This window comes from Cuculus canorus, chromosome 18, assembly GCF_017976375.1.
Source record: "Cuculus canorus isolate bCucCan1 chromosome 18, bCucCan1.pri, whole genome shotgun sequence".
Classification (NCBI taxonomy): domain Eukaryota; kingdom Metazoa; phylum Chordata; class Aves; order Cuculiformes; family Cuculidae; genus Cuculus; species Cuculus canorus.
The window spans coordinates 11768460-11784459 of NC_071418.1; the positions used below are offsets into that span (position 1 = coordinate 11768460).

Sequence of the window (16000 nt, forward strand, 5' to 3'; positions counted from 1 at the left end):
CCCCGCGCGCTCCCGCCGCCGCCCCCCCACTACCGTCGCGCGCGCCGCCGCCGGAACCGGAAGTGGCGCCAGAGGGGGCGGGCCGGAAGCGGCCACCGGAAGTGGCCTTCGCGAGGGGAAGGATGCCGTTGCCCGTCCAGGTCTTTAACCTGCAGGTACGGGGCTGCCGCCCCGCGCTGCGCCCGGGAACCGCCGGCACCCGCCGGGGCTTCCGCGCCGGGGCCTCCGGCCGGTACAGGCCCAGCCGGTGCCTTCGTCTTCTCCGGGCGATCCGGACCCATCTGAGCCGGTGACTCCGGCCCTGCGGCCTCCGGGTGGTCCTCTCCGGTACGATCGGTGCCTTCATCCCCCTGGCCTCCGGGACATCCGGGCCGGTACGATCGGTGCCTCCGGGCGGTCCTGTCCGGTACGATCCGTGCCTTCGTCCTCCCGGCTTTGGGGCGATCCGGTGTCTTCGCCCTCACGGTATCGAGGCGATACGGTCCCGTCTGATCCGATGCCTTTGCCGGCCCGGCTTCGGGGCGATACGGTCCGATCCGGCGCCTTCGCCCTCTAAGTCTCGAGGCGATCCGGTCCGGGACGACCCGGTGCCTTCGTCCCCTCTGGGTGATCCGGTCCCATCTGATCCGGTGCCTTCCTCCGCCGCTGGGCTGTGGTGCTGTGCGAGCCGCAGGCGGGGCCTGGGAGGCAGAAGGGGGTTCGCCGCAGGGGAGGGAGGGGAACCGGGAGCCCCGCGGGGGAGGGGAAGGCGCGGGGATCCGCCCCGCAGAACCGTGCCCTCCCCCGCAGTTCGCTGCCTCGCTATCGGGGCTCGGGGTCGGGACAGGGCTCGAGGTGGTGTAGCTCGGGTTCCTCAGCAGAAGGAGATCTGTGCCGCCCCTGCCCCCGTGAGGCCCGGCGCCCCCTCCCCAGCACAGCAGGAGCCTCCGTTCCCCGCTGCGCAGCTCCTGGGAGGTTTCACGGGTCCCTCCGGCCCGACGGGCTGATGCATCCTGGGGAGGGAGCTTGGCCGTGTTTGCTTTGCAAGTAGTTCTTAAACCTCGTATCTTCCTTCCAAAATAGAGTTAGCTTGAGAACAGCGGAGTTCAGCTGTCCTAGTGAGACTTCCAGCCCACTTGTGGTTTTCCCTGTCTGGGAGTTAAGAGTGAAACGCAGAGCAGAGCCTGCCAGCATAGTGGAACACAAATTGTTCTGTTCCAGCAGCCGGAGTTACCGTTAGCTTCTGCCGTGCTGATTTCTAAGGAGTCCGTGACAGGTTTTTACTGTGGTAAGCAAACACAGCCTAAAAAAAAAAGCAACCCTGGCCCTTAGTGTTTATGAGATGAGAAAAGAGATAAGACAGATAAAAATGGAAAAAGTAATAGTCTTGGGATATGAGGACTTAAATGGTTTCATGCATGGTTTTCCTAAGTGGTGAGCTAAACAATCAAACACTCCTTTGCACTTTCCTTCCCTTTCCATCATGCAGAGAGTAACAAATCAGAAAACAAACTTTTTGAGGCTTTACTTGCTTTTACTTCAGATTTTGAGTTGTTCTATATCAGCATTAAGGTGCATATTTGGTGCCTCCTTGGCTGTGAAAGAGTAGAATGGCCATGTGTGGCCATCAGGTTTTAGAGTTAGAAAATCTGGATCCTCGCACAAAAAGGTCTTCCTCGGAAAAAAATCTGGATCCTCCTTGCAAAATTAAAAACCCCAAACCGAACCACCAACGCAATCCAAAGCCCCTCTGTCTTTGGTTTCTTAACAGACAGCAAAATCAATACAGTTATGGTAATAATTCAGTGTTGGTGGGGCCAGAGTGGTTGGAACTAGTGTCCTTTCTCACATCCTCTGTTTTCCTCAAATCAGATGTTGCTTACAGTGACATCTGCACATATTCAGTGTTTTATAAGATGACATTCTGCTTAGTTTTCCTGACCTTAAATCAGTGATGCTGGGAGGGAATGTTCTGCACGCTTCTGACTAGGAGAGGGAAAAGAGTTCCATGACAGTATACCATTGTGTTTGTGGGACTGCACAGCAACGGGGTCTTCCCTGGGGGAGCAGGGGCAGGATGGTACTGATGCGGTTGTGCTGAGGTCGCTGTGCAGGTGTGACTCCTGTGGTTCACAGCAGTGTGAGAGACGCTGGGAGAATAAAACTCTGTTGTTCCTGCAAAAGCGAATCTACCTGAACAGCCGGACTTGGATAACTACAGTGCAGTAGTTCAACTGACGATGAATTTTTGCAGTGTAGATCAGTTTTTCCCCAGTATTTGTTAGGAACTGTAGAATTGCCATTCTGCATTCTCTTCTTAAGTCTTTAAAGTGTAACAGTTGTCTCTTTTTTCCCAAAAAAATATTACTATTAAGCATTAAAGCAGCTTTGCAAAGTTTTGATGAGGTTTTTGGGTACTTTTTGAGTTTTGGAGTTTCTTGAGCTGAGTGTTAATGCCTACTGTTCCTCAAAGAAGAGAGATGGAATGTCATTTGGAACATGCATGCCTGAGGTACTTTGGAGAATCAGATTTACTGACCTCTTCACTTACTTGCTAGATAACCTACCAAACAAAATAAAATGCTCTGTGCGAATGCAGTGCTGCTCATTTTAGACAGCGCGTCATGCTGAGTAGTGTTGCTAGAGAAAAATCCTGAACGTGTCTGAAGGCCGAGGAGTGGTTTTTCATTTGTAAATTTAATGTGTCTGTAAGGAAGTCCTTCACAGATTGAGCCACGTAGTTGTTTCCTGCTCAGCCATAATAAGTTCATTTTGTCATTCCAGGGTGCAGTTGAGCCCATGCAGATCGACGTGGATCCACAGGAAGATCAGCAAAATGCACCTGATATCAACTACGTGGTGGAGAACCCGACACTGGTACGTGCTGGCTGAGGGCTCCTGGGTTACCTTTCTGACACATGGCCTCTTCCTTTCAGGCATTTGAAAAACTCCCTCGTTTTACTCCTTGTCAAATTGTTATTTAGAGATTATTTAATAGAGTTTATTCAAAGCAAGAACAGCAGCAACCTCCTCTGTATGTTAAATGTCGACAGGCAGCCTGAATCTAGTGTTTCCTACTGCCAGGATGCCTGACTTTGTCCTGAATGTTCTGCTGTGGCTGTTTGCACGTGTACTTCTGTTGTTAGGAAATCTCCCTGCAGTGCTGTATCCTATCTTTTCTAGACTTTTTGTGCTCCTCTTCTGTCCCCCACCCCAAGGCTTAAAATCCATGAAGCGTTCAGAATTTAAACCTCAGATCTTTCCTCAAGAGGAAGAGACCCTGTTTGTTCTCAAAGCAGACGTTTTAAGAAATTAGTATGAGCAAAAAATGCAGATTGTCCTATGGAAACTATTTTTCAAGAAAAAGCTACATCTGGAATGGCTGTGTGGCTTAGGAAGCGATATGATGGAATGATAGAATCTCAACAGAATTATTAACAGGTGATCTAAGTGGTGATTAAAGTGGGTGAACTGATGGGCCTTAACTGACAACATCACAGCTTGAATACAAAAAAGGTAAATTGTAACTTACTGCATATTTCTGAGGAAATGGCTAGTGCTTGAAGAAGGCAGAAATGGAATAATCTTACCTGTTTTTAAATCTGTCTGAGTCATGCTGCCCTCCAGGAAGGGTCAGGTCACAGTGTGGTAGCCTGATGTAGCGTTGCTGCCTTCACCTCCTAAGCCCCAGTGTTGTTTGCAGGACCTGGAGCAGTATGCGTCCAGCTACAGTGGGCTGATGCGGATTGAGCGGCTGCAGTTTATTGCCGATCACTGCCCACAGCTGCGGGTGGAGGCTCTCAAGATGGCACTGTCATTTGTCCAGAGAACTTTCAATGTTGATGTGTACGAAGAAATCCACAGAAAGCTGTGTGAGGCCACCAGGTACCAGGAGGTGATGGGGGCTCGGGGAGCTATTTTGACTGGGTCAAGACCAGTGTGTCACGCTGGGGGACTTGGCGTGTTGCACTCGCACGTTCCTTGTGCAAATTGTCTTTGTCGTTAGAATGTGATAGCAGTGAAATGTGTGTTCAGGCCTAAGCTCTCACGCTCCTGTAAAGATTGAACAGGAAGACATTCTCTCGTTCTGAAGCTTAGTGTTTTAAAAGGCAACAGGTAGGTATTCAGGAGAGTTTAAGTCCTTGTAACTGCTTCAAACATTAATGAACGTGCTTGTCTTTCCTTAGGTAGATTATGGAGATGAAGCCTCCTTTAAATGCTCTTGTATTCATAAATTAAAACCTTGTCATAACTGTTTGCCTTGTTTTGTTTTGGTTACACCCATAACAACAGGTGTGCTGTTGGGGGCTGCCTTTGATACTTCACGTACCCATCCACACTTCTGCCTTTGCATGATGTTTGTTGCTATGTGGATTTGCTGATTTTTGTTTGTTTTGCCCTGTGTGTGCCAGTGTGATCATTGCTTTCTTACAGGTGAAAAGGACTGTTGGTAACAAAAAAACAAACCAGAGAAAAACCCAGAAAACTCAGAATGTGGGTTTTTTTGTTTAAAACATTGGAAAGAGAGTTAAGTGCAAGTTGCTGGATGGAAAAAGAAGCTGGCTGATATCCGTACAGCGTAGCTTTGCTATTGAGCCATTGCAATACAGCTAAAGAGAGAATGAGTAAACGTGCACGCTGTCTCCCATGTAGAGATGTGTGATTGAATTCCATGACTCTTTAGAGTCATTAAGTACTTTCATAGAATGTCATAATTCCTTGTAGCACCGTTACTTGCTTGCTTTTTAATTGATTTATAGAGTAGGCTGTTCTTTAAAATTAGCAAGGGTTTGCTTATTATCAAAATACCTGCAGTAGATCGTTAGGGAAATGTTGAGAAGAATCTAAACATGTGGGATGCTTATATTTCTGTTTTCACTGTAAATCTTAGCAGTATTTTTCTTCTTTCTCCCACCATCCTTTGTTTGTCCTTGGTCTCTTTTCTGTATGCAGTGCTGCTTGCTTGGGTAACAGTGCTGGGTACTTAACAGACCTCTGTTTTGAAAAGCTAGTAGCATAATAGTCACATTCAAACCCTTTGCTTTTAGAGAACTGCAGAATACACCTGATGCTGTTCCTGATAGTGGAATTGAACCCCCTCCTCTTGACACAGCTTGGGTTGAAGCGACACGCAAAAAAGCTCTTCTTAAACTGGAGAAACTCGACACAGATCTGAAAAATTACAAAGGGAACTCCATCAAGGAGAGTATCAGGTGAGATGCAGAAGGCTCTGCTGGAGCAAGGAAGAGCATTTTGCTCCTCCAGGCACAGGATGTCAGCTGCATTCAGTGCCTTAGGTCAGTGTGTCAAGTTACTTGTTTGGAACAAGCTGACTGTGTCCCTTCCTGAGCACGCCATTCATTGGTATTTTAATTCCTCTGCTTCAGGAGAGGCCACGATGACTTGGGTGATCATTACCTTGACTGTGGGGACCTCAGCAACGCTCTCAAATGTTACTCACGAGCCCGTGATTACTGCACAAGTGCTAAACATGTTATCAACATGTGTCTCAATGTCATCAAGGTAGGAGGGTTTGCAGGGAGTAGTACTTGGTGTCTTTCTGCAAAGTCCACCTGTACTTTACCCAGATTACACTTCTGGTGTCCGCAGCAATGCTGCTGATCGAAGTAACACCATTTAACCATGCTTGCTCTGCACTGTTCCTGGCTCTCGACAGGTCAGTGTCTACCTCCAGAATTGGTCGCATGTTCTGAGCTACGTAAGCAAGGCAGAATCTACACCAGAAATTGCAGAGGTAAGGTCCTGCTTTTTAACTTGCAGGAGTTTTGCCTTTGTTTTTTGTCTCCAAAATTTGTAAAATTATTTCTTCCTTTCCCTTCTTGCTCCCTATAAGACTCCCTTCATCTCTCAGCCTGTTCTTCCTCTGATCCAGCCTCCTTGGCTGCTAAACTATTTCTTTTGAGATTCATTGTTGAGTTTGTCCCATTATAAATGAGATGAAGTTACCTCACTGCTGAGATTTGCAAGTTAATAATGAAGGTGAAGTATCCCAAGCACAGTTATCATCAAAATGGTTTTCATACTGCTTGCTCACCACTGCTTTTTTTTTATCCTTTAGCAAAGAGGAGAAAGGGACAGCCAGACCCAAGCAATTCTCACCAAACTGAAATGTGCAGCAGGTGAGTGAATCCTTCAGCTTCCTGTGTTGTCTGCCTATCTTTCTGCCTGTCAGCTGTCCACAGGGCTCTTTGACAGCAGCATGCGCTTGGTTTATTTTTTTCTTTCTCGGATTTGATAGGCTTTGTATTTTCCTACCAGCAATGCAAAATTTAATAAAGCTGATGCGATGGAACTGCTGGCTTGGTTTTGCCATTTCTTTCTGCAGGTTTCTTCAGCAAGGATGCCAGTGTGAATCAGTGCAGTTCCAAGGATGCCAGATACTGTCTGACAGTCTTGTTTCCCTCCAGTAGTGAAGGCACTAGCACTGTGTGGGGGCCTATCCTGCTCCCCAGACTTTGCAATTTCTCCTAATTTGTATGCTCCATGAACAAAGGACTAACTGTTTCTGTTTCCCAGGCTTGGCTGAACTGGCTGCGCGGAAGTACAAACAGGCAGCAAAGTGCTTCTTGTTGGCATCGTTTGATCACTGTGATTTCCCTGAGGTGAGGACGAAGAGGGTCTTGTGTGCGGGTCTTGGAGGGGATATCATTCTTCTAAGCATTAGGTTGTAAAATTCAGATATTGCATTATTCTCACAGCATTCCTGTGCAGGTTGGTGGTGGAGTGAACTGTGGGCTTAATTTCTTTTTTCTTTAAAAGTCTCTGTTCTCAGGTTCCCTAAATAATCTTCTCTAAATCACGTAGGACTGACCTATGGGATTTGTGTATCTGTGTAGCTTAATCAAGGGACTGGCTGTTGGAATTGGTTTCTGCCCTGGGTGAATGCCTGAGAGCACGCTGAGTGGCTCCACTGCATTTGGCAAGGACCCATCTTGTCACTGCCTGAAGGAAACGCCTGGGGTAGAATACATAATTCCAACCTTCTACAGTTGGTGATGGCTCACGCTCTCCCTTCCTCTAGCTGCTCTCTCCTAGCAACGTGGCTGTGTATGGTGGTCTCTGTGCCCTTGCTACTTTTGACCGTCAGGAACTGCAACGAAATGTTATCTCCAGCAGGTAAGCGATGCCTTGAGAGGAGTTTGTATGTACTGGACATACCTTTGGGTTGGGAGTGGCTTCAGGCTCGGTTAATAGCTTTCTTATACAGGAGAGAAAGAATCACTGAGCCTTAGTTTGGCTTTACCATCAAGTGATATTTCACTGTCTAAAACACAGTGGTTAATCACAGAGCTGAAATTTTCATAGTACAATGGCAGTTTCCAACCCAGGTCAAATTCAACACGTACACAGCCCAGTTTTCCATCTCCATCAGCCATCCATATCAGATATTAAATCAGAGGGACAGAGCCCTGCAGAAGGCAGCTGTGAAATGATTTGCCTTCATGTCACCACTTGTTCTGGTGTATGTTAACCGTATTAATACAACTTAATAATCAGTCATACAACTCAGTGTAATCTTAACGATGACATACATGAGGTTAAGAGAATTAGTCTTTGGAAGAGAATAGATATTTGTGAGTCATAGGTTGAATTACAGCGATACTGAACTCCTGTCAGCTGAGTGTGTGGAAGCACTAATTTTAAATTAATGTGGAAAAAGGGTTGTTACTCTGACTTTTTATTGGCTTATTCATTGGGTTGAGAACCCAAGGCGTGGAAATTTGTGATGGATAATGAGGAGACTGCTGAGAGAGGTGTGCACCCCAAAGATGTCTCACACTCATGATAGGTCATTTTCCTGAGACAGTTGCACGCTTAAGCTGCCCGTAGCATGCTGTGCTTAGCAAACGCTGGACTTGGAAAGGAAGCACAAATCTGGCCAACCCAGACTACAGTGCAGGCACAGATGTGGCTGATGTTTTCTGGTGGCGTGTCCTGGTTTTGACCTACTCCCACTCTTTTTTTTTGTGTGTTGGGTGGACAAACACTTACTACACTTCTGTTGCAGCTCTAATGCTGTGCTGCACCTCTCTGTGTTCTATGCTCCCAGTCCTGCTGAAAATGGTCTGTCTACTCTCTTAGAGGGTAAACTGTTGATAAATAAACTATAATGAGAATTTGTAACCTTGCCCGTTGAAATAGTGGGGTTGCTGGGATACGTAAGTGTTGGTTTCCAATGTCTGATCACTGCTGTCTTTATCTGTAGCTCCTTCAAATTGTTTTTGGAGCTGGAGCCACAGGTTCGTGACATCATCTTCAAGTTTTATGAATCTAAATATGCTTCTTGCCTGAAGATGCTGGATGAGATGAAGGTGAGTTGCAGGAAAGCAGTGCAGAACAGACCATAAACGGTCCCTTCAGCTGGCCTCCTGTGAGAAGCAGCGACTGTTAAAAGGTTACTAAGAGTGTTTGGTGTTCTGTGTCTTCTGTCTCCTGACATGGTGAATGGAAACCGGGTGGGGTTCAGCAGTAGAGGGTGAGGAGAAATGAGACATTTTTAAATTATATTGCTATTTCATTCATTCTTGTTTGATGGTGTTGTCTTGCTGTAGTGTAATATCCTAAAGGTTTAAGTACATACACACGTGCCTTTCAGAACATAGCAATAATGTATTTTTCCAGGCTGCTTCCCAGCTTCTGATGTGTCTCTTTGCACAGGACAACCTGCTGCTGGATATGTACCTTGCACCTCATGTCAGGACACTTTATACCCAGATTCGAAATCGTGCCCTTATCCAGGTAATTGCTCCCGTAATCCCGAGAGGTGGAATAATAGTAAGAGAAGCCATCTCTTTGTTGTTGCTTTGCCCATGGTTTTTCAGAGGGCAGGGAGTACACTTGGCAACGGAATGTTTTTAATTCTTCCTAGTACTTCAGCCCCTACGTGTCGGCAGACATGCGCAAGATGGCCACTGCCTTTAATACTACAGTGGCTGCTCTGGAAGATGAACTCACTCAGCTGATCCTGGAGGGACTGATCAATGCCAGGATAGACTCGCACAGCAAGGTGAGTGCGTCTGAGCCACAGACTAAACAGCTCTGTTGAGATTAAAAACTATTCTTGGGACATGTGGAAGCTGCATTTGTCTGTTGTGACTGGTGTTTCCAGTAGGGCTGATATGTGTGTTAACTTGGGCTCTGTGATACTTTAGCTTTGTTCCCTTGCGCAGAAAGAGCTTCTTGCTGTGGAACCCTGGTGTGGCTCCCATGTACAGGTCTCTGTGTTGGTTACAGATTCTTTATGCTCGAGATGTAGATCAGCGCAGCACAACCTTTGAGAAGTCTTTACTAATGGGCAAAGAGTTCCAGCGACGTGCCAAAGCCATGATCCTGCGAGCAGCCGTCCTGCGCAACCAGATACACGTCAAGGTATGGGCACGTTAAGCGTGGACTTGGGAGACAGTGTTAAGTCTTTTGATTTTCTTTTTAACTAAAGCTATAAAAGTTGATGAATGGAAGATTCTGAAGGGGAGTGGGTTTATTGTGCTCATGTTTGGACAAATTCTTACTATAGTAAATATGAAATGTATAAGGAATGAGTGTTTGTAGAGAATACATTGACCTGCTTGTACAACACAGAGCATCCTCTGAAGTTCATATGCTTGGGTTGATTCTGACTAAATCATTTCAACTAATTCTTGATCCACATATCTTCTATCTTACCAAAACAAAAATTGTTTGAAGTAATTTCTTTAGTAGAGGAAGTAAAAAATGCATTAATTGCTTGGAGTATTCCTTCCAGGATGCAGTTCCAAAAGAACACCCTGAGGGAGGATGGGCCATCTGCCACAGAACATGTTAAACTCTATCATGTATTAATTTCTGTGATAACTAAATGCTAGGTAGGATTTAACATCTGGGGCCAACAGCACCTTGTTCATAGTAAATAAGAGTGGCTTAAAAGTTCTTTGATTTTTTTTTTTTAGGAGCAGTTCTTAAGAGCTGTAACTGTAGAAGTTGTAAACACAAAGCTTTTGCAAAGCCATTGTTATTTCTGAGTTGGGGATCTGCTCTCCCCCTGCTGTTACCCTGCCACGCTTCACCTGTGCTTCGTTTGGTCTCTCAGAAAGTGCTGTTGGAGGATGTTAACACATCACTAACTAGGATGTGTTTTGGTCTTGTTGCAGTCTCCTCCAAGAGAAGGTAGCCAAGGGGAACTTACTCCAGCTAACAGCCAGTCCAGGATGAGCACCAACATGTGACAAACTTCGTGCACTACCAAAAGAAATGGTCCCTCCAAGACTGTTCCCAGTGTCTCGCCCACTAACTGCTGAACTACACAAACTGTCCCTGCCTCCCTCACTTCTTGCTTGGATTGAGAGGGTTAGGGCTGACGGTGGATAACATGAGTATTCCAATAACTTCAGTTCTTGAAAGGAAATTCTTTCTAAAAAGAATCCCTGCAAAGGGCCATCATTTCAGTTTTGGTATAACATATTCCTCCATTCTCTGCCTTCCACCACTCCGTAAAGAGCTGTCAGGTTATTCATACAGATACTGATTTGAGTTTTCCAGCTGCTGTTAGTTTTCTTGTTTCAAAGCAAAAATAGTTAGCGTTAAGTTGAATGGACAGGCGTGATCTAAGATTAATTTTGCTGGCCTGAAAGTGTATTGCCTTGATGCTGAGCAATGCTGAGCTTTCTCTTTATTCGAGATAAACTTACAATTGTGTTGCTCTCAATTATGGAGCTAGAGTTCTGATGGGAGAGGCGATTTCCTTTGAGAAATCTTACAGCTTTTTCACCAACACCAGAAAACATGGCATTGCTTCCGTGCACTCAGTCACAGGCCTTTATTTTAGGGTGTTACATTTACCTGGATCCAGATTCTTTCTCTCCGGTCTCTGTTTTCAAAGGCCTGTTTCCTGATGCGTTCCCCACTTGTGCGTGACCTGGCTTTGGGGTCCAGTGTTATCATAGCAGTAAATCTCTACTTCATGCAAATATTGCTGCTTGTCCAGTCTTACTGCCATGGTGTGTGATGGTTTCCCAACGTGTGCTTCTGGTAGTGTGGTTAAATGCCATAAAATACCACTTAAGCTCTGTGGAGGAGCTGAAAGCAGCCGACCCAGGTGCCCGCTTTCCAGGTGCATTTGTCCTGCTTTTCCTTTTATAAAGGGATTAAAGGTGGCAGCCCAAGTGCGTGTTCTGTATTAATGAAAGGAGATATGCACTGAGTTTTCTGAAGTCACTGCGGCCTTGCGTTCATCCAATCCGTAAGGCAAGTGATAAATTCTGATCCAGCCCTGCCTGGTCTGGCAACCGACTACAGATGTTACTGTTCATGTGTTAGTGCTTATTTGTTTGGGTTGTTTTTTAAACAAGTTGTTCTCTCTAGTGCATTAAACAGCAGGATGAAAAAGCTTCGGAGTACTGCGAGTTTTGTGTTAAGGCTGTGTTTTAGGTATTTTGATCTCAAGCCACTGATGTTTTGCGAAGCTCAGTGGTGTTCTGTAGGCTGGTGCATTTTGCTTTCTGATGTGGTTGGAGACATAGCCTGGATGAACCGTGAAGAAAGTGCAGTTTCAGGGAATGTTTTAACACCAAAATCCCTGCACTACATTTGCACAGCTGCTGAATGGCAACAGTGCTCTCTCCATCTGGCTTTCTTTTTAAACGTCTTCATTTAGCATAGAAAAATTGCCCTCTTTTGAGGGGAGAAATGAGAGGGCTCCTTAATCAAGAACATTGAGCCAGTTTAGAGAGAAAGGCAAGTTGAGTCCTTGGGTGAATTGCTGTAGATCTTTGTGGAAATGCTATTAAAGATATTTCGATGCCTTCTGCTCGTGCTGAAGGAAAACCATCCAGTCCTGTAATGCTGCTGAAACCTTCTTGGTTTCTCCCTACAATGGGACACTGCTGCTTTTTCTAAGGGGAAGAGCTGATGCTCTGCTCCTGAAAAGGTGGTTTTGCACCCACTGAAGCACATCATGTTGTCTGACTCTCTCATGCATGGTTTCCACTCTCAGGATTTACTGGGTTACTTCTGTTCCTGGAGGCTTTCTGCTGGAGGAATCCTTGGTTATACATGGATGTCTTCAGCATGCTGACTTGAGAGTCTCCTCTTCCAGAAACGTTTGTCTGCTCTTGGGAAGTGGTTGGAAGTGTGTCTCCTTCAGGAGTTGGCATGGAGCCCACGAGGTGGCAACAGCAGCCCTTGCTGTGGCCCGAGGCAGTTCCATAGCCAGGGCAGAGGTGATTGGCTGCTTCTCTCTGGACAAAATGCTTACCACCTCTTCTGGACAGACAGCATTTCTCTTTCATTGCTTGGCTCATTGGTGCTGTCATGCATTGTGTGGGGGTTGTGTAGAGTTACTGGTGTGTGACTTCTCTTCAGCCTGTGAAAGAAGCTGTTGCTTTAGGATCCTGTAGATGTGAGTCGGGGCTGTCCAGGCGTGTTTCTAGACATGGTTCAACCTGCCAGTCCAAAAATTGGGAAATTCAACACGGCACAGATATAGTTCTGTATAACTTGCATTCATAAGCAGTTTTCCCCAGTGAAGGATGATTCTTACCTTAAATTTCTCAGTAATTTCCCAATTAATACATGGGAAAATTGTGAATCGCATAGAATGAATTTCTAGTGATTCCCTGTGACCTTCAAGGTAGTTCAGGGAATGAAGTTTTGTGGGATCATAGCATGTTGGTTTGCCCAGGATGTGTTAAAGCAACTTAAGTGGATTTCACGGACTTGTGCAGCACTTCTGTGTTGATGATGCCAGTGTGAGACCATAACTTCATGCAGTACAGATCTTGCTTTTCTTAGCTGACCTAGGGATAAAGGGTGAAATACACCAAACTGGCACGGAACTGATTTCCACTTACCCCTGATGCTGTTAGGGAAGAGGAGATGAATTAATTACTCTCTGCTTTGCAAATGATCTTTGCACTTCAACTGGTATTGTTTTGGCTTCTGTGTTGCTGGGGGTCTGTGAGTTCCAGTCAGTGTTTTGTAGGGTCTGATAGAACAACCCAGCTTTAAACTGTCACGTAGGATGACATCATTGGGCTGAACTGATTGGACAGGCAACAGAAACTGGCTCACAGGGTGTCAAACTCCAAGAGAAATATCTGAGATTTGGTAGTTAGAAGCTCAGTAAACTCAAAATGCAAGGAAGACAGTTTCGTGACAGCAAATAAATAATTCAAGTTTAGGCTTATTAAAAAGCCGCAAACTGAAGGGGAGCCACTTTAGCAAGCGATGGTCTGAGTCAAACCAGAATTCAGGTGGCAAGACCTGAAAATCTGTTGTGTGTGGTCGATCCGTCTGGGTGACAGTGTTGTCCTTGGTCCCACAGCACCGCTGCAGTTCTCTAGTGCTTGTGCAGCTGCAGCTTTGCCCATTACACGCTGTGTGCCTCAGGTCTATGTGTACATAAATTTGTGCCCTGTAAATATGTGCTGAGATCCAGGCTTTTCAGTCTTTGTTTTGATGTGCTGCTTTTCGTAATTTTTAAGCTTTCTGATATTGCATAAGGCGTTTGCCAAACAAAGGCAGTCTGGTTTCTTTGTGTCAGGTGAATTAGATAACAAGATTCCAGTCTCCCTCAAACTTGAAGGCTAAGGATCATTTTCTCTGTCATTCTATGTGCAGAGCACTGCTTTCTCCTCCCCCGCTGCCATTAACATCAAACCGTGTGTATCTTCTTGAGGGCCTGTGAAACAGAACAAAATGGGACGATACCTCACTGAGTTGGCGGGCTGCAATCTTTCGATTGTGAGATAAACCAGGTAATGAGTAAATTGCTCAGTAATCCCCAGTCAGGGTAGGTGCAGGCGTGCCCGGCATGAATGGTAAATGGCCTGGCTTTGCTTATCTTGTATGGGGCCTCCTCATTGGCAAGTGTTGTTAAGAAACTGATACACACTGGTCATCTTCACTTCATTAATTGCAAGGTTTTCATCTTCAGAAGGTCTGCTGGAAGCTCAGATTGCAGCGTTTTCCATTAGCATGGAGATGTGTAGTTCGGTGCGCAAAGTGGGATTGAGCTGAGGGCTGGAGCACCTCCCATACGAGGACAGGCTGAGAGAGTTGGGGTTATTCAGCCTGGAGAAGAGACGGCTCCAAAGAGATCTTACAGCGACCTTCCAGTATCTGAAAGGGGCTACAAGAAAGCTGGGGAGGGGCTGTTTACAAAGGCTTGTAGTGATAGGACGTGGGGGAACAGGTATAAACTGGGGAGGGGCAGATTTAGACTGGACGTAGGGAGGAATCTCTTCACCATGAGAGTGGGGAGGCCCTGGAAAAGGTTTCCCAGGGACGTGGTGGCTGCCCCATCCCTGGAGGTGTTCAAGGCTGGGTTGGATGGGGCTTGGGGAGCCTGATCCAGTGGGAGGTGTCCCTGCCCATGGCAGGGGGTGGGACTGGATGGGCTTTCAAGTCCCTTCCAACCCAAACTATTCTATGATTCTATGAGTCTGTGATTGTATGATTTTGCATTGCGGTGCCTGAGCATTGCAGTTGGGTGTTAGCACGGCAGCCTCCACCTGTGGCGGGGGGAAGAGCTGGTGTGAGGGAAGTGCCTTGGAGGAATTGTGGGGGATGAAGATGTAGACATGGCACTTTGGGACATGGTTTAGTAGGCACGGTGGTGTTGGACTGATGATCTTGGAGGTCTTTCCAGACTTAACGATTCTGTGATTAAATCTGAATTCTGTATAGAAATGCGTCCATTTAGGACTTCAAGAACCTTCCTGAATTTAGGAGCCTAAAGCCAGGTTGGTCCTTTCTCCACATCATTAAAAGATTCTGTGAAGAGCTCGCACTCGTGAGAGCTGTGCTGTGAAATCCCCGGGGCAGTTCAGAACAGAAGCAGCCCCTGGCTGTGCCGGAACAGCAGGTGTTGCTGGCACAGGGGGCAGAAAGAGGGGGTTTCCTGTGTTTTGGGGGAACTGTTTAAATGGAAAGGGGTCAGGGAAGCAGTTTGAAATTCCACAATAATGAACATTTGGCTTTTTATTAGAAGAGGGCTTTTCAGACAGAAACTTGGAATTCTTGACAGCTTTTAAGTGTCTGTGAGGGAAGGGGGCCATTTCCACGGGAGGTGCGAGACATGGTATCAAGTTCCTATCTTTAAATGTGGCAGAGAAGCATTTTTAAACCTGGTTCTCCCACGCAAATCACCAGGCTCTTTGGAATTGCCACACCCTTTCCCTCGCCCTCAGCTTCCGTGCTAGTACAGGGCACAAGGCAAGCTCAGATAACACCTACGGCTCAGTGTCTAAACTTGACTTGAATGCAGGGCAGTCAGAAATGATGAAAGCTGCCGGAAGTCTTGGTTAACAGGGTGGTTAAGGCTGGAAGATGCTATTCCCAGAACATCATGGAAAATACAGTGTTCAAGTAATGAGCAAATGAAATCGGAAGACTGAGTAGGAGAGTCTGAACTGCTCTCATTGTCATAAGTCACAGCTGAATGTCAGGGCAGCATCCAAGTCTAACATTGAAATGGCTGTGGGGTTCTGACCTCTTGCAGTGCAGTAGAGGATGTGGTGTGGATGATTATCAAACAGCTGCCTCTGATTGCTGATTCTGGGATCTGTTTTGAGCGGTGCCATGCTTTGCAGTGCAGTGAACCCTAGAAGGCCACACCAACCGAGTGCCTCGGGGAAACATGCAGCCCTGCATCTGGGTTTGACACACAGCTCACCGAACTTACCAGGTGGGAAGGAGGAATTATGATCCTATAGTGAAAAAAAGCTGGGAAAGGGTCATGGACTTGGTTCTAACTTGGCACATAATTTCCGACAATGTGCTTTTCCCCCAGCCTTTGGCTCATGGGAGACTGTTATGCTTTACCCTGCTGTACAAAACTGTTCACACACTGTGGGTATAGTAACATCTTACACTTCTACATTAACAGAGTACAGCTGGATTCCTTTCTGCATTGAAACTGTGGCCTGCGGCCACTCAGACAACTGAGAGACATTTTCCGTGAGCAAAGCAGCCACTGACATTTGCTACTTCTAGCGTGCCAGAGGGCTGTTCCAATACAAGAAAT

The 16000-nt window shown here is 46.3% G+C and overlaps 1 protein-coding gene across 5 annotated transcripts; it reads left to right on the plus strand.

The window, feature by feature from the left end:
- The first annotated feature begins 45 nt into the window (after nt 1–45).
- On the plus strand, nt 46–15992 carry GPS1 (G protein pathway suppressor 1). 5 transcript variants are annotated; one of them, XM_054083600.1, is made up of 15 exons: nt 82–155; nt 1063–1267; nt 2764–2856; nt 3683–3864; nt 5028–5192; nt 5367–5502; nt 5657–5734; nt 6059–6119; nt 6517–6602; nt 7022–7116; nt 8207–8312; nt 8659–8739; nt 8870–9007; nt 9235–9369; nt 10128–15992. In XM_054083600.1, exons 3-15 carry the CDS (start codon nt 2779–2781, stop codon nt 10200–10202), a joined length of 1416 nt encoding a protein of 471 aa, XP_053939575.1. In that variant the 5' UTR covers nt 82–155; nt 1063–1267; nt 2764–2778; the 3' UTR covers nt 10203–15992. The 5 variants fall into 5 exon arrangements, with proteins under 5 accessions (XP_009557278.2, XP_053939575.1, XP_053939576.1 ...); XM_054083601.1 differs by lacking the exon at nt 82–155 and adding an exon at nt 297–406; XM_009558983.2 differs by lacking the exon at nt 1063–1267 and having other exon boundaries at nt 46–155.
- Nucleotides 15993–16000: the final 8 nt, after the last annotated feature.